This window comes from Colobus angolensis, unplaced genomic scaffold (genome assembly GCF_000951035.1).
Source record: "Colobus angolensis palliatus isolate OR3802 unplaced genomic scaffold, Cang.pa_1.0 Scaffold97, whole genome shotgun sequence".
Classification (NCBI taxonomy): domain Eukaryota; kingdom Metazoa; phylum Chordata; class Mammalia; order Primates; family Cercopithecidae; genus Colobus; species Colobus angolensis.
Genome location: NW_012123709.1, coordinates 1,053,756 through 1,071,680, shown reverse-complemented (window position 1 = coordinate 1,071,680; position 17,925 = coordinate 1,053,756). Strand labels below are relative to the sequence as shown.

General features: G+C 40.0%; 1 protein-coding gene across 1 annotated transcript in view; it reads left to right on the top strand.

Moving 5' to 3' along the window:
- Positions 1-17,925, top strand: part of EIF2AK4 (eukaryotic translation initiation factor 2 alpha kinase 4) — a 111,088-nt gene that overhangs the window by 33,149 nt on the left and 60,014 nt on the right. The window contains exons 8-13 of the mRNA XM_011932719.1: positions 1,045-1,202; positions 2,700-3,235; positions 8,280-8,386; positions 8,965-9,122; positions 11,781-12,211; positions 13,437-13,506. Of these exons, the coding sequence (XP_011788109.1) occupies positions 1,045-1,202; positions 2,700-3,235; positions 8,280-8,386; positions 8,965-9,122; positions 11,781-12,211; positions 13,437-13,506 (1,460 nt within the window). The remainder of the gene's footprint in view (positions 1-1,044; positions 1,203-2,699; positions 3,236-8,279; positions 8,387-8,964; positions 9,123-11,780; positions 12,212-13,436; positions 13,507-17,925) is intronic.

The following is a 17,925-nucleotide window of genomic DNA, read 5'->3' as shown; positions in this document are numbered from 1 at the left end:
GTTAGCCAGGATGGTCTCGATCTCCTGACCTCGTGATCCGCCCGTCTCGGCCTCCCAAAGTGCTGGGATTACAGGCTTGCGCCACCGCGCCCAGCCCAATCTTTTCTTTTTTCCTTTTTTTTTGAGATGAACTCTCGCTCTGTCACCCAGGCTGGAGTGCAATGGCGTGATCTCGGCTCACTGCAACCTCCATGTTAGCCAGGATGGTCTCGATCTCCTGACCTCGTGATCCGCCCATCTCGGCCTCCCAAAGTGCTGGGATTACAGGCTTGCGCCACCGCGCCCAGCCCAGATTTTCAAATTACTGTTTTACTGTGCACACTAATCTACATTGATCTTGATGGCTGGTTCTCTATTTTCATATTCTTTCTGTCATTTTAGTTGGTATTTAGCTGTATGAGGGTACACCAGTAGACAGTCAGCAAAGGTAAACTCGTTATGAAAATAACATTGTGCATAATGGCTAGTAGTATAAAACACTGGTCTCTTTTGTTTTTGAGACAGAGTCTTGCTCTTGTTGCCCAGGCTGGAGTGCAGTGGTGCGATCTAGGCTCACTGCAACCTCCACCTCCCAGGTTCAAGTGATTCTCCTGCTTCAGCCTCCCAAGTAGCTGAGACTCCAGGTGCCTGCCACCAAACCTGGCTAACTTTTTTGTATTTTTAGTAGCGATGGGGTTTCACCATGTTGTCCAGGCTGGTCTCGAACTCCTGACCTCAGGTGATCCATCTGCCTCAGCCTTCCAAAATGCTGGGATTACAGGTGTGAGCCACTGTGCCTGGCCAAACATTGGTTCTTTATTTGTCTGATACTAAGATCTCATTGTTAATTCTTGCCCCTTATAAAAAATTATTTTAGGACTCAGGGTATATCGCTAAATATCAAAAATTGTTTACAAAAGAACATTATTACATAAAGTCATATTTTCCCTAGTTAGCACATGGTATCCATTGTTGAACTAAAGAATGTGTATTACCCCCTCCCTTCTTTCCCCCCACAGAAAACATGTCAGTGGGATTTAATTATACTTTCTGTTTAATGTGCAGGCAGTGATGAACAGCTTGGGAAATTAGTCTACAATGCTTTGGAAACAGCCACTGGCGGCTTTGTCTTGTTGTATGAGTGGGTCCTTCAGTGGCAGAAAAAAATGGGTCCATTCCTTACCAGTCAAGAAAAAGAGAAGATTGATAAGTGCAAAAAGCAGGTAAGCATTCAAGGTGGCTGACTGAGCAGAAGGCCTATTCTCAGGCTTTAGGAGATGACAGAATAAAATAGCCCTGCGTTTGATTGTCCTGCAAAGATGATCCAGAGCAATATGAGAACTGTTTGACCAGAGAACACCGTGAAGGACCAGTACCTCTTTGCCCCTTGCTTCTGGTTTCAGAATTTTCACAACATGGTCAAAGCACTTCTAGCTGCCTTCTTAACCTCCTTTCTCAGCCCTTAGTATGGCATTAACAGTCATCTTTCCAACTGCGACTAAATACTAGTTAAAAATTGGGTTTTTTGCAATTCTTCTTTTCCCTACTCTTGAAATACTGCTTCAGGGCTGGATGTGGTGACTCATACCTGTAATCCCAGCATTTTGGGAGGCCGAGGTAGCGGACTACTTGAGCCCAGGAGTTTGAGACCAGCCTGGGCAACATGGTGAAACCCTGTCTCTACAAAAAATTTAAAAATTAGTGGGCATGGTGGCACATACTTGTGGTCCCAGCTACTTGGGAGGCTAAGGTGGGATAATTGCTTGAGCCCAGGAGGTTGATGCTACAGTGAGCTATGTTCATGCTACTGCACCGCAACCTGGGTGACAGAGCAAGACCCTGTCTCCAAAAAGAAAAAAGAAAGAAAAATACTGCTTCAAAACTGAATTTTGGGGGACTGGAGGATTTTTAAGTTAATTTATAAATTATGATTTGTAACCAAGCATAAGGAGAACATTCACTATTGCATATTGTAGTGTTAAATAATAACAAGGTTTACAAAAATCGTAGATAAAGCATGGTGTTCAGAAATGTGTGTGTATTTAAGTATAGAAAGAAAACTGAAAGTAAATGTGCCAAAATCTTGAGTTATCTTTGGGTGGTGACCAGATAGATAACATGTGGGTATTTTCTATCAAACTAATTTTTTAAATGTTGACTGTGATCTTTATTAAATCAGAAAAGGTTATTTTTTTTTTCTATCTTCAACCTTAACTCCTCTTTGCCATGTGAGGTTCTGAGGATTAGGATGTGGACATCTTTGAGGAGCCATTATTCTGCTGTTCAAATCATGTACTATATTTTTGAAAACCCAAATACAAAGCTAATCAGAAAAGGTTATTTTTAAATTAAAGTTTGTTTTTTTCTGGTGGCCATACCTCAAAAGAATTTTATTTTAAAAACTGTTCACTAATTTTGTAGTGTATGCATAGTAGGTTTTGAGATTAGAGAAGTTGAGAATTAACTAAATTTTTTCCATCTTTATGAACTATTAGGTTGACCATATGGTTTGGGGAGGATTCAGTTCAGGGCATATTTGTTCTCTTCTCATTTGAAAGTATATTTTCTATCAAATACTTCACTTTTGTTTTTGTTTTTTTTGTTTTGTTTTTTTTTGTTTGCCTCCCTTGTGTGATCAAATACTTCACTTTTGAAATGAAACCCAAGTTAATGTTGATTGGCCCAATATTATTCTTTTTTTTTTTTTTTTAACTTATCAGATTCAAGGAACAGAAACAGAATTCAACTCACTGGTGAAATTGAGCCATCCAAATGTAGTACGCTACCTTGCAATGAATCTCAAAGAGCAAGACGACTCCATCGTGGTGGACATTTTAGTGGAGCACATTAGTGGGGTCTCTCTTGCTGCACACCTGAGCCATGCAGGCCCCATCCCTGTGCATCAGCTTCGCAGGTACACAGCTCAGCTCCTGTCAGGCCTTGATTATCTGCACAGCAATTCTGTGGTGCATAAGGTCCTGAGTGCATCTAATGTCTTGGTGGATGCAGAAGGCACCGTCAAGATTACGGACTATAGCATTTCTAAGCGCCTTGCAGACGTTTGCAAGGAGGATGTGTTTGAGCAAACCCGAGTTCGTTTTAGTGACAGTGCTCTGCCTTATAAAACGGGGAAGAAAGGAGATGTTTGGTGTCTTGGCCTCCTGCTGCTGTCCCTCAGCCAAGGACAGGAATGTGGAGAGTACCCTGTGACCATCCCTAGTGACTTACCAGCTGACTTTCAAGATTTTCTAAAGAAGTGAGTATCACTGAGATTCTCTCTAATAGCACTTTACTCCTATACTTTTGATTGTGCTGGAGTGTGCCAGACATCTAAGTGACGTGGAAGCTGAAAAGTGAGGAACAGGACTTCATTCTTTGCCCTCCCAGTCCTGTCCTAGTCTTATATGTTCTGTTTTCTCACGTAGGTTTGTGATTCTCTTAACTACCACATTCTCTGAAATTCACTTGGAATTCACACTTGATTTTCAAACTCCTTTTGGGGGACTGCTGGTATACTCTTGGAAGTCAATAGAGATTGTTACGGTGAGAAATGCCCTAGGTATTCCAAATACTGACCTTTGCTCTGGTTCCTAAAGGGTCAAAGACGAGGCTTCTTACTTCATTAATAGCTTTGGGAGTGAGATTCTGCCCCTTGTGCTTCTTAACCATTCTTCATTGGCTGTCTCATTCATCTAAGTTGTAGAATGCAGATAAATTCCTTACTCTAGCCTGAGAATTTTCAATACCTGTAAATCACAGGTGCATATTTAATTACAAAGCCAAGTTTTATCCTGTTTGGGAGAACCCTTCCTGAGGTGTTTCCTCAGGCCTAACATGTTTGTCCAGGTCCTTCACTTAAGCGTTTTCTAATTTAGTGCTGCCTCTGTTTTCAGTCCAAGCCACAGCCAAGTTCTCTCAGTTTCTGTTAATTGGGAGTTAAGACCCCTTCAGTCTGGATTTTTCCAGATGCTCCTCTTGTCCAACTGTCCTGCAGGAGTTGACCTGGGCTGGTTTCTTCCGTTTCTGATGCTCTTTGTTTTTTACTTTCTTTTTCCCAATCATTTGCTTTTATTCACTTCTTCCATTTGCAACATTTATTTTACCCTTCACATTTCTTTCCTATTCCGTCTATCCCAGTAGCCAGTTGGCCTGGGTTACACTGTTATGCCCTGTCACTGATGATCTTACCATTATAGATGTGAAAGTAGCTGCATTTGTGTTTGAATGAGATTGTTTTTGTGTAAAGTGAATATGAGATATATATATATATATATATATATATATACACATACACAGTTGTGGAAAGGGACCAACTTTGATTCTTTGTGTTGGTTTTGCTCCTTAGAGTATATGAAAATATTAAGATTTCTAAAGAAATCTTTTATGGTATCTTTTTAATGCAATGGGACTTTAAAAATATTTATTTAAATGCACCCTAACAATGAGGTTGGCTAAAATGACAAACATGATGATAGAATCACAGATGGAAAGTTTCATTTCCATCTTCAAAATGTCACCTTTAGTGTTCTGCCTTCTTCATTGATGAAGAGTAATTTAGTCAAGGTTAGCAATAGCATTATGTGTTGTTATAAACAGCACTGGGAAGTTTAAGTAGAAGTACCTTTCCTTTCCTGTTTAGTAGCAAAATGAATGGGCTCAGTAGCTAAAACTTTCCTAGTTCTCTTCTTAAATAGCTCTACGCTCTGCCAGTTTCAAACTTGAGATCACACAATTTCTTATTCTTTTTTTTTTTTTTTTTTTTTTTTGAGATGGAGTCTTGCTGTGTCACCCAGGCTGGAGTGCAGTGCAATCTTAGCTCACTGCAAGCTCCGCCTCCCAGGTTCAGGCCATTCTCCTGCCTCAGCCTCCCAAGTAGCTGGGACTACAGGCGCCCGCCACCACACCTGGCTATTTTTTTGTATTTTTAGTAGAGACAGGGTTTCACCGTGTTAGCCAGGATGGTCTCAATCTCCTGACCTCATGATCCACCCACCTCAGCCTTGCAAAGTGCTGGGATTACAGGCGTGAGCCACAGCTCATGGCCTTCTTATTCTTTTAACAAGATTTTTCTTTAGAATATTTTGTATACTCCTCTCCCTGGAGTGATTTGATAGACTGTGCTTGGTTAAGGAGCTGCCAAGAACTGTTTTAGGAACTTTGCTGTCCAGCCCTGGTTAACAAAAGAAAAACACCATTCACAAAGAATGAAAACAGCAACCTTCCATTTGTAATTATATTTTTACATATTGTTGAACACCCTTTGGAGAAAGATTTTATTTCAAATCAGCCTCTGTGTTGGGTAAGACTCTGGAGTCAAAACATCTGGGTTCAGGTCCCACCTCTATGCCCTACTGGCTGAGTGACTTAACCCCCGGCCCTGCGTTTCCTCCTCTGTGAAACTGGGATAATAGCACTGCCTACCTCATGAGGTGGTTGTGAGGATTAAATTAGTTAACACCCATAAAGTTTCTGGCACTTGGCCCAGACTGAGTCAGTGCTGGTTTTCATCACCATCCTCAGTAGTGAGAACTATGAAGAACTGTGGATGCTGCCAGGCATTTTACCCCTTTTTGTTCAAAGCTGAACCTTTTCTATATACGGCTACCCTGTTGCCAAAATTATTGGTTCAGAGAAGTTCATTTTGAAAGTGAGATCTTGGTGGCTATAAATCTCTTAAAAATACTGTGCATTCTAGGTAGGCTTTAACATTTTTCTGGTCCAGATTTTCTTTGAAGTTAATAGCATTTGTGTCACAGTGGAGTTACAGTTGATAATGCGCTTCAGAAACCCGACAGGACATACATAGGGATGCTCATTGAAGCATTCTGTGAAAATGTGAAAACTTGGAAATAATCTCAACAGTAGGAGAATGTGTAAATAAATTCTGGTAGGTCCACGCCTATACAGAAGTTTAAAAAAAATCGTTAAGTACTGGCTTAGAAAGAACTCCAAGACACATGGTGGAATGAAAAAAGCAAGTTGAAGAATAATACATACAAGATGATATTGCTTTAAAGATTCGAAAAACAATACTATTTTGTTTGGATCATTGTATATTTATGTGTATAAATGCATAGAAAAATCTCTACAATGATACACACTAAATGGAAGAAAGAATTGGAAGGGGAGGCTGGTCAAAGGCTTTATCATTACCAGTAATGCTTTAATATTTGCAAGGAGAAGGTATTTATGTTTGAATGATATAATTAAAAATTAATTTTAAATTTAAAGGAAATACAGTATCATATACAAATGGTTTTATTAGAACTTTTTTGCCTGTTCAAGCTATGAAATTAGGAATACCTTGCTTTTTACTGCTGCAACATAAAAAAAAGTTACCATTTATGATAGTTGCTGTCACCACTTTATATGTATAGATTTTTAAGTCCAGAACTCACAATGACAGTTGATTCTTTTAAGTATATTGTTTATAATTATAGGTCAAGTGCTACCAAGTCAAGTACTACTTGTGCCGCTGTAATGAAAGTAGCCTGGCATGGTGGTTCATACCTGTAATCCCAGCATTGCAGGAGGCCTAGGTGAGAGGATCTCTTGAGCCCAAGAGTTCAAGACCTGCCTGGGCAACATAGTAAGACCTCATCTCTACTAAAAATAAAAAAAAAAAAATTTAAGTATTCCAGCATAGCTGGGCGTGATACCTCACACCTGTAATTCCAGCATTTTGGGAGGCTGAGGCAGGCAGATCACTTGAGGTCAGGAGTTCAAGACCACCCTGGCCTGTAACATGGCAAAATCCCATATCTACTAAAAATATAAAAATTAGCCAGGCATGGTGGCACTCACCTGTAGTCCCAGCTACTTGAGAGGCTGAGGCAGGAGAATCGCTTGAACCCGGGATGTGGAGGTTGCAGGTTGCAGTGAGCCAAGGTAGTGCCACTGCACTCCAGCCTGGGCAACACAGCAAGACTCCATCTCAAAAAAAAAAATAGATAAAATGAAAATAAATAAAGCATTCCAGCATGGTGGTACATGTCTGCTACTCAGGAGGCTGAGGCAAGCGGATCCTTTGAGCATGGGAGTTCGAGGCTTCCATGAGTGATGATCACAACACTGCTCTCCAGCCTGGGTGACAGAGCAAAACCTTATCTCAAAAAAAAAAAATTTTTTTTAAAAAGTCCAGCTTAAATCAGTTAGAATTTAACTACTTAGACTTTAACTTAGACTTTAGCTTGCATTGAAATCATTTGGAGCTCTTGTTAAAGCACAGATCACTGTCCAAACCCCCAGAGATGCTGATTTACTAGGTCAGGGGTGCAGTAGAATTTGTATTTCTAACATTTTTTAGGGGATACTGATGCTACTGGCCAGGGACCTTCACTTTCAGAAGCCCTGGGTTAAAAGTATGGTTTGTTTTTCTTCGTTAAAAAACAAAACAAGAATTGTCTATTATACCATTAAACAGTAAGTTAATGGGTTCAAGGAATGAAGATTAAAAGACAGTATATGAGGCCGGGCACGGTGGCTCACACCTATAATCCCAGCATTTTGGGAGGCCGAGGCAGGCAGACTGCTTGAGCTCAGGAGTTGGAGACCAGCCTGGGTCAGCGTGGGGAAACCCCCTCTCTACAAAAAATATAAAAATTAGCCAGGCCTGGTGGTGCCTGCCTGTAGTCCCAGCTACTGAGATGGGAGGATTTCTTGAGCCCAGGAGGCAGAAGTTGGAGTGAGCTGAGATCACACCACTGTACTGCAGCCTGGGCGATACAGCAAGTCCCTGTTTCAAGAAAAAAAAAAAAAAGCATAAACCAATTTTTTTTAAAAGTATGTAATAGAATATGGGACTTTAAAAAAGCCTTCCCTAAATGTTTCCAACTTACTTCATCCTGTAATGAGCAGGCTTAATCTAAAGCTCGTCATACTGAGCCGCTCTCCTGCACCAACTCTCTGATTTGCTTTGTCTTTAGAAGGCTTTATTTATAACCAGTTCCCGAAAGGCTTAGTTTGGCATGACAAGGCATTAAACTGTTAATCGAGGTGAAAATTTATAGCCTACTTGCACTACCTTAGACTTTTAAAAAATTGTTCCATGAGGGTAAGTCTTCTGCATCTACAGACGCCTTTTTTTGATTCGCCTCTTGTACCTAGCCTGTTTCATAGCATGTAAATCCTTCAGGAATGTTTATTTAAATTCACCTGTGAGAGTATATTCTGGTCTATGAGTAACATGAATTCTCTAATGTGTATCTTAAAAAAAAAAAAACCCATAGTTAATACCTTGGATTAACTAGTTTAGCACTGATTGTATGTGATGCTGAGATTCTTCCTTCCCTCTCATCGAGATGTGTGTGCTTGGATGACAAGGAAAGATGGAGTCCCCAGCAGTTGTTGAAACACAGCTTTATAAATCCTCAGCCAAAAATGCCTCTAGTGGAACAAAGTCCTGAAGGTGAGTCTATTACCATTCTTTATTTGATATCCTGTTTGACATTAAATTATTTTAAAAGTGTACGTAAACCTAAAACTGGAAGGGGCTGCATGTATTATTTTATGTCTTTTATTCTGAACTACACATAAATCCATTAGTTTGATGTGTGCCATGTGCATGGGACTGTTTTACCACCCTGACTTTTCTAGTCTCTACTGATGGACTGTCCATTGCTATAGTCTCTTGTAGTGTTTAGTCACCCGTAGTGCCATGTAACTAGATTTTTCCTGCTGCACCTGAGATTAAGGAACCTCAGTAGAGATTGGGATGGATCATGAGACCGGGGTTTGGGTTCTAACTCTATAGTTAAGTCACTTACTCTGTTTAATCTCCCACCTATAAACTTGGGCTAATTATATATTTCTGCCTACTTTAAGGAGGGCAAGGTGAGGAAAAGTTTTAAAAGGTGACTCAGGTTAAGATAATTTTTCAAACTACTGGTTGGGGCTCTTCTTCCAGGGCTTCCATCATTGTTGGCTGTGTAGCTCTTCCTAAATTTCCAATGCCTCATGCGCCTCTTACTCTCTGTTTTATCTCAGATTCTGGAGGACAAGATTATGTTGAGACTGTTATTCCTAGCAACCAGCTACCCAGTGCTGCCTTCTTTAGTGAGACACAGAGACAGTTTTCCCGATACTTCATTGAGTTTGAAGAATTACAGCTTCTTGGTAAAGGAGCTTTCGGAGCTGTCATCAAGGTGTGGTACGGAGTCATCCCCCTCACCCCCTTCTCTGTTCCATTTCCACAAAGACTCGTGAACTTGACTTCTATTTTGGGAGTGGGGAGGGAAGTGAATATGGATGTTCGATACTATGCTCATCCTCACCGTCCTGGAGTTAAAGGTTTTATTTAAGTTACGCTAGACACAGTTGAGAATGTCCCACTCTCTCCTTGCTTCATGTGGAGCATTAACATGAAACACACATGATTATAACAGCACTTCAAGTGGAATCAGGACCTCCAAAGAAAGAACATTTTTGTGTGCTTTGGTTCAGAAAGAAAATTGTTCTTTTTTTCTCCTGTTTGCTGTTAGAGTTGCTGTAGATAAAAAGGTTCTAAGGTTAAAAGAGAGATGGACTTCAAACTGGGAGATGGCCCCAGCAGGTCTCGGTGGCTTTTATTTTCCAGCTATTATTGGGACAGGAAAATAGTGATGTATTATTAAGGTGCACTGGTGTTAGGTCTTCTTTTCTTTGTTCCAGTCTATTTGGTTGACTTTTATTATTATCTGCCCCTTGTAGAAAGAGGTTTCAGCTGTTTTTATATAATTGAAGTATTTCTTTGTAAATTAGGAGACCCAGATTATTATATTAAGTCCATATACAGTATATGTCATCTTTCACATATGAGGGTAACCCACCATCAACGGAGTATCTTTTCTGTTTAGGATTCTAAGAGTATCATTAGGAAGCATTACTGTTACTGTAGAAAAGCTTTTACACTGAAAAAGGAATTAAATTGGTTTTCCTGTGGTAAAAGAAAGACAAGCAAGACAGATGTCCTGATCAGAAAGATCATAATTATGTCTAAGAGGAGGGGATGATTGAAGCATATACTGTTTCTTTAACACAATATCATTTTGATCAAATCCTTTAACTTCATTGTATTTGAGATTCTTGAACTTAGAACAGTAACAAATTTCATCTCCTTACAAGTACTTAATAATGATAGATAAGCTCATATAACAAAAACATCTGAGTAACTTAAGCCCCCACCATTTCCAGTAGTTTCTCCCTATGAGAATCCACAGCCCTTACCTCCCATCTCTGTGCTTCTGGGTGAGAGTAGGGCAGTCTGCCCAGCGATCCGGCATTCATTAGCAGTTGGACCCATTACTGTTTCTGCACCTTTTCACTTCAGTAAATGAATTCCTGGGGGTTTCCAGTATAGCAAGCTTTACCCCCAACCCAATTCATATGTGATGTGTACTGAGACAGGAGATTGAAAGACAATGCCAAGGTCCCCACCTCCCACCCTACACTGTCCTCTTCCCTATTAATATGGCAGTAAAAGAACACAGGGCTATCATTTTTTGGAGCACCTGCCATATTTCAGATTTTGTGCCCTGTGGTTTACAAAACCTGTCTTTAAATCTCAGGACATTCTTACGAGATAGGTATGATCCTCATTCTCTAGATGAGGGAACTGAAGCTCAGAGAAAGTTATGTCCTTTGCCTGAGATGACACACCTCTACTAAGAGATAAAACCAGCTTTCAGACCCACCTCTGTTGTACTACAAAGTGTGTGTTCTTGTCACTGTTTCCATACAAAAAAGGATAATCTGAAACTCAATTTTGTAGTACTCCCTCCTTATTCCCAGGACTTCACTTAGACTTTCATTAGTTTAATTGAAACTTGTTAGCCAAACAAGAGAATGGTATTGTTTTGTGTTTTGTAATGAACGAATTTCTCCTGCCACCCATGGCCACATGGCGTTTGCTTTTCTAGAGTGTATCATCACCTCAGTTGACCTGCATGGATGGGACTACAATGTTCCAGTGAATAAGACTCTATAATAAAGTTGCTTCAGTCACCTCATTTACATAGTGAAACTGCCTGGCATAAGGATACCTCTATGTAGGATGGGGGGACTTGCCTTTGCAACGTTTTCTTGTTTTTTTATTATTTTACTGTGTTGTTGATTGTATTGTTCTGGTTTCAGTATGCATCATCTTAACTATAGAACAGAATCAGTGGACAGTGATTGTGTTCATAGCAATTGCTGTTATTTACTAAGCTAAGCACCTTTCTCTGTAAGGCCTTGATACAGGTGCTTTACAGTCACCATTTGGGGTAGTGGAAATGGTATAAATGCCATTTTAAAGATAAGAAAATAGAGTATCCAGGAAATTAAGTAATTTTCCCAAGTTCACATGGCTTTAAAAATCAAGGAATTAACCTTTGTCTTCAGGTCTGTTAATATTTTTGGAGTTTAATTTGTTTTTAGTGACTTTAAGTGTAAAAAAAAATCAGAGAGAAACTAAAATCATCTGAAACCTTACACTGACTTTAGAAAATAATTTTTATCTTAAAATCAAGACAGAAATTTAGATAGCAGATACACTGGAAAAGCAGGGAAGTAACTGTCAGTAAAAGTAATTATTAAAATGGAGAGTATGTTTTCCCCAGGGTCTCCCAGCAAGCTAAATACATCTAAAGTTGAGTGGGCTGTTTTCTGAATTTTGTAGCAGTCAAAGCTTTCTTCAGTTTAAGAATTTCAGGCGTGTGGTTCTTGACTAGCTGTAGGACTCATTTAGAACTTCACGCTTTCCTTGGGAGGGGATGGGGTGACCTGGTGCAAATGCCAGTTTGTGCAAGGCGCCGAGCGGCTGACCTTCCCCCGGCTGACCGCAGGTGCAGAACAAGTTGGACGGCTGCTGCTACGCGGTGAAGCGCATCCCCATCAACCCGGCCAGCCGGCAGTTCCGCAGGATCAAGGGCGAGGTGACACTGCTGTCACGGCTGCACCATGAGAATATTGTGCGCTACTACAACGCCTGGATCGAGCGGCACGAGCGGCCGGCGGGACCGGGGACGCCGCCCCCGGACTCCGAGCCCCTAGCCAAGGATGAGCGAGCTGCGCGCGGGCAGCTGGCGAGGGACACTGACGGCCCGGACAGCGTGGAGGCCGCCGCGCCGCCACCCATCCTCAGCAGCTCGGTGGAGTGGAGTACTTCGGGCGAGCGCTCGGCCAGTGCCCGCTTCCCCGCCACCGGCCCGGGCTCCAGCGACGACGAGGACGACGACGAGGATGAGCACGGTGGCGTCTTCTCCCAGTCCTTCCTGTAAGCGCACGACGCGGACCAGCTGCCTCTGACGCGCCCCCTAGTTTCCTTTCTTTCTTTGTTTTTTCTTTCCTTTTTCCTTTCATTTTCCTTCCTTCCTTCTTTTCTTTCCTTTTTTGAGATAGGGCCTTGCTCTATCACCTAAACTGGAGGTCAGTGGCGTGTCCTTGGCTCATTGCAACCTCCGCCTCCCGGGCCAGCGAATGTCCCCCAACATTTATCCCCACCAAGTCCAAGCCAAGGAAAAGGAGATTCATTTAGAAATCCAGACGTGTTGACCATGTTTAAAAAAAAAAAAAAAATTAAACCCACTTTTAGAGAGTAACCAAATGCAATCTAAAGCAGCTGTCCCGAACCTGTTTAGGCACCAGGGACTGGTTTCATAGAAGACAGTTTTTCCACAGACAGGTGTTAGGGGAATAGTTTCGGGATGAAACTGTTCCACCTTACATCGTCAGGCATTAGATTCTCATAATGCCTGATGAAAAAGTGCACAACCCGGATCCCTCATGTGCACAGTTCACAATAGGGTTTGCGCTCCTATGAGAATCTAATGCCGCTGCTCATCTGACAGGAGGTGGAGCTTAGGCCGTAATTCAGTTCGCTCACCTCCTGCTTTGCGACCCTGACAGGCCATGGACCTGCACCTGTCCATGGCCTAGGGGTTTGGGGCCCCTAATCTAAAGGATTTTTTTCCCGCTATTTTCAAAAGATCTCCAAAATCCCAGCCCTGGAAAAAGGAAAATCCAATACCTCATCTTATACATCTAATAGAATTTCTCATAGGACATTCCTTTGGATAAGGGCTTGCAGCCCTGTGAAACATTTAAGAACTAATTTGGAGTCTTGATACAGTGCCAACTGCAGCCCCCAAAAAAGTACCAAACCGATAATTATAATCCTAAAGTTTATGCTTTTCAGAATCCACCCTGGGTGTTTACTTTCATGATTTTGTTTTATTTTATCCAGGTGGATACAGTTCTTGATTACTCTTAGCTATTAAATTTTTTCAGGAAACTTAATCTGGCTCATTTTTATTAAATCAAGAGTTCTGTGTTTTGCGTAATAGTACAAATGAGCACAGTGTAGAGTACACATTGATGCCTGTGGGCTCACGGTGTGATGTCTGTAGCCTCTTGTGCTTTCTAGTATTTAAAAGTGTCCATGTTTATAATTATAATAGCGATTTCTGTTCCTTTTGTATATCTCTGTTTCTCTTTTTCAGGCCTGCTTCAGATTCTGAAAGTGATATTATCTTTGACAATGAAGATGAGAACAGTAAAAGTCAGAATCAGGTATATATATGAATAGAAATTATACCACTTTATTCATTATATAATTGATGTCTGATGTCGTAAACCTTAGGTAAATTATAAAGCTTTAATCTGATGTTCAAATGCAGAAACCATCCATTTTAAAATATGATTATTCATTTAAAATATATTCTACCTGTGCTTATTTATAGACTTTTATTTATCCACATAGCAAAACATACCTCCTTTTAGAAGAGAGAATAATGTTATTGTCAATAATAATAGTAATAATTAAATTAATAATAATTATTATTAATAAAAAAATAATAAAACTTCAACCTTTTAGAAGTTCTTCAACCTTTTAGAAGTTGAGACACTGCATTTTTGTATGTGATGAAAACAGTTTTCTAAGGGTTTTGGAAACTTTCTATGGTTGGGGATGACAACTGAATGCAAATTGATGAACTAAACAGCCTCATCATGGAGTTAACTTTGGTCTGTCCCACATCAATTAATCCTGATTCCTTATTTTCATAGACCATCTCTGCAACAGTGATTTCACACTGTGTATCATGATCCTATAATGCAGGGGTGTCCAAGCTTTTGTCTTCCCTGGGCTACATTGGTAAAAGAAGAATTGTCTTGGGCCACACATAAAATACACTAATACTAATGATAGCTGATGAGCTAAACAAACAAGCAAAAAATCACAAAAATATAATTTTTTTTGAGATTGTGCTTTGTTTTTTTATTGTGTTTTCAATGGAGAAATACATCATCTGTTTACAAAATAGCTCTTGAAAAATACAAAGAGTACAGATACTGTAAAACAAAGCAAACTCCAGTCATGAGACCCTACATATATCATGCGAAAGCAACAGTCTGATCTCCAGGTTATGAAAACTGTAATTTAAAAAGTCACCACACAGAAAAGGTCCAAGTTTCCAGCTTGGCAAAACTTGGGTGTAGTTACATGAAATGTTTAATAAACTGGTTTGTTTTCCCCAATGTGTAAACAAAATGACAAGACTAAATCTGTGCCTGGTAATTTCAATCTAACTCTGAAGCTACACAAAACACACAGACACCTTGTACACTTCACCTGTTAGTATGACCATCTTTTTTCTTAGGTGCTGGGAGGAAGGGCAAGGTGACTGTGTAAAGCAAAGATGTGGGAAGTAGAAATATTGTTTACTAGACATTGTAAAGTCATGGTGAAAAGAAAACTTCGGTTAATGCATAGCCTAAGGGGGAAAAGACTACACTCCAACTGCAGAAAATTAATTTAGAAGGATAGGGGAAGAGATTAAGTAGTTGCAGTTTAACATGAAAAATGCACATGTGATAGAATGGAGCACAATGGAGGATTCATAAAGCATGCTCATCAGAAAAATCTGTTAAGTTTACTTTGTCCAGATTAAGAAAGAGTAAGTTTATCAACATCTGGCATCCCTCATGCTTTGTAAAGATTGATCTTCTGCTGCTTAATTATAAGAAATTATTTTATTCAAAGAAAGGAACTCTTAATCTTTTGATAAAACAAAATAAAGAAGGAGTAGAGAGTTGACTAGATGTCAAGTGCTTGCTAGAAATGATTTTTAAAATGCTTCTACGTGTAAAATGTACTGACAAATTTTGGTAAACCATTTAAAAATAAGAATTAGTTTTAAAATCTTGGAGAAAATGCCTTTTTGCCCACATTTAAAACTGAAAATCAATTTTACTATAGATAGGAGTTCTGTGGAGTGTACAAAATTCCTCTTAGAGATCAAATGGCCATCACAGATAGATATCAAGTTTCACAGGCACTACTTTTAGTCACCCTCAAGTTTCAGCCATGGGACCACAATTTAGTGTTCTGTGCCATGGGGTCACAGGGTCATTGGTTTCACATCATGGCTTAAGAAAATACTGGCATTTTGTTTCTTACGAAGTAAGTCCTACCTTGTACATACAAGCAAAAAGAAAAAGGAAGAAAAGAGGGGAGGGGAAGGTGCAAGAAGCTTTTTTGTTTGTTTGTTCTGAAGACAACAGATTGAAGGCAAAACAATACAGAGCTTTCATAAGCTCAAAGAAAAATATTTGTTGGCTGATCGCTGATTTGTATGCGCTATAAAACAATTCCATAAATAAAACCAATATATCATTTCTTAATCATGACCCCATCAAAACCAAGTTGTTTCCTAACTATTCTTTCAATGCCAAATGTACCCTAGAGTTGACATTTCATTTTTAAGGGTTACAGCTACCTCGTAGGAACTGAACTACATGTACTCTTACTCTTTCTCTGAAGTATAACAGTATACCACTGCACAATGGTATCCAATTTGGAGACTAATGGTAAACAAAATTCTTCAGGAAAAACTGAAAATCCATCAAGCTGAAAATCTAAAATTAGTTCTACTTTCTAATACAAAATACATAAAAGTTCATCATCAGAAGAAGTAATTCTTATGCCAGTTTGTGTTGCAGATTTCCCAAACAATGCATCAAACATAAACCCAATCCAGGTGTCAAATATGAATACAAATATAGCTGGAGGTTGTTTGTTCTAAAGGCAGTAATTTTTGAGATAGTTAATGCAACTGTTGCTAACACAATAATAGTAGTACTCCTGGCTTCACATACTAACCTGGACTTCGGATCAAGTGCTGATTAGCCCAGTAAGGGAGGTCACCAGAAACTACCAGGGTTGTCAGTTGTGGCTGTGGGGAATTATTCTACTATTGGGGACTGAACACAACAACTTTATTACTATTACTATTTTAAGAGGCAGGGTCTCCATCTGTCTCCCAGGCTGGAGTGCAGTGGTGCAGTCCTAGCTCACGGCAGCCTAGAACTCGTGGGCTCAAATGATCCTCCTGCCTCAGCCTCCCAAAGTACTGCCATTGCAGGTATGAGCCACCATGCCCAGCCTGCAATGACTTTATTACCAGGAATAAAAATATAATTACCAGCAGTTATAAGGGTTCATTCATAGTAGATAAAGAAAATTTTAAGTGTAGACTCTTAGATAAGCAGTTCAATTGATTTGAAGGAGAGCTGAGTGTTAAGCCAGTGTGTTTTTTTGTAAGTAGTTTCCTTGTCAAACCACTAATAATAAAAATTTGTTAGTTATAAATTTAACCAGGAATAATAGCATAAATACACTACATTGGCTGCGGTGGCTCACAACTGTAATCCCAGCACTTTGGGAGGCCAAGGCACGTGGATCACCTGAGGTCAGGAGTTTGAGACCAGCCTGGCCAACATGATGAAACCCTGTCTCTACTAAAAGTACAAAAATTAGCCAGGCATGGTGGCAGGTGACTGTAATCCCAGCTACTCAGGAGGCTGAGGCAGGAGAATTGCTTGAACCCAGCAGGCAGAGGTTACAGTGAGCCCAGATCATGTCATTGCACTCCAGCTTGGGTGACAAGAGCAAAACTCTGTCTGGAAGAAAAATAAGTCTGAACTACTGCTAAAGCCAAGTTAATGTTTGGTTTTAGCATGTATCATGCACATAATTATTACAGGGGCACCAAATCCTGGTTTTGCTCAGTTAAGGACAGCATCCATGGGCATCCTAATTTGATGGGTAGAAGTCTCCAAGAGATTAACAGTGTAATACAGATAATCCCCAGCATCCATAAATGATTCAGGAGTAGAATCTGATTGTTACCAGAGTGGAGCTTTTTTTTTTCTTGGATAAAGGAAAAAGTTCAAAAAAATTCTTCCTCAGAAAAAAATTATAAATCAGAAATGGTCAAATACTAATTAATGCTTTTTCTGCACTTGGGGTTATAAGTATTCAAATACATCTATTGGGGAAAAAAGACTTTTTTTAAGAAAAGTATCATGTGTGAGAAAGAAAATTAGCTGTTGGGGACAGAGTGATGGTATGGGAAGTGTTCCAGAGGGTCGTTCACTGCAAGCGGCAGCTGAAGGCATGTTCTTCAAGCATATACCTCTGAGGACAGTGTGCCCTTTGACAGTGTAGTCACTTTTAAATTGTTTTAGCTAAAGGTGGATTTCTAGTCTTCCGTTTCTGAAATAAGCCTACCACCAAAAAGTACGGAATTCCAGTAAAACTGGACCCTTCAAATATTAGCTTGTATGCATTCTGACCTTCGTAGCCATAGATGTGTATCAGTGGTAAGAAGGAATTGACAAGGAGTCTTTCTGTAGATTGCACATCTTTAATGCCTGCCTATTATCTGTTTACCCCATCATTGTTCTGCGTAACAACAGACCTGTAAACCACACGAGGATTCTGGAACTAGCAAACTTGCAATGATGCTGTGAGCTTCTTTTTTTTTCTTTTTTCTTTTTCTTTTCTTTTTTAATTAAGTTCTGGGATACATGTACAAAACGTGCAGGTTTGTTACATAGGTATGCATGTGCCATGGTGGTTTGCTGCACCCATTAACTTGTCATCTACATTAGGTATTTCTCCTAATGCCATCCCTCCCCCAGCCCCCA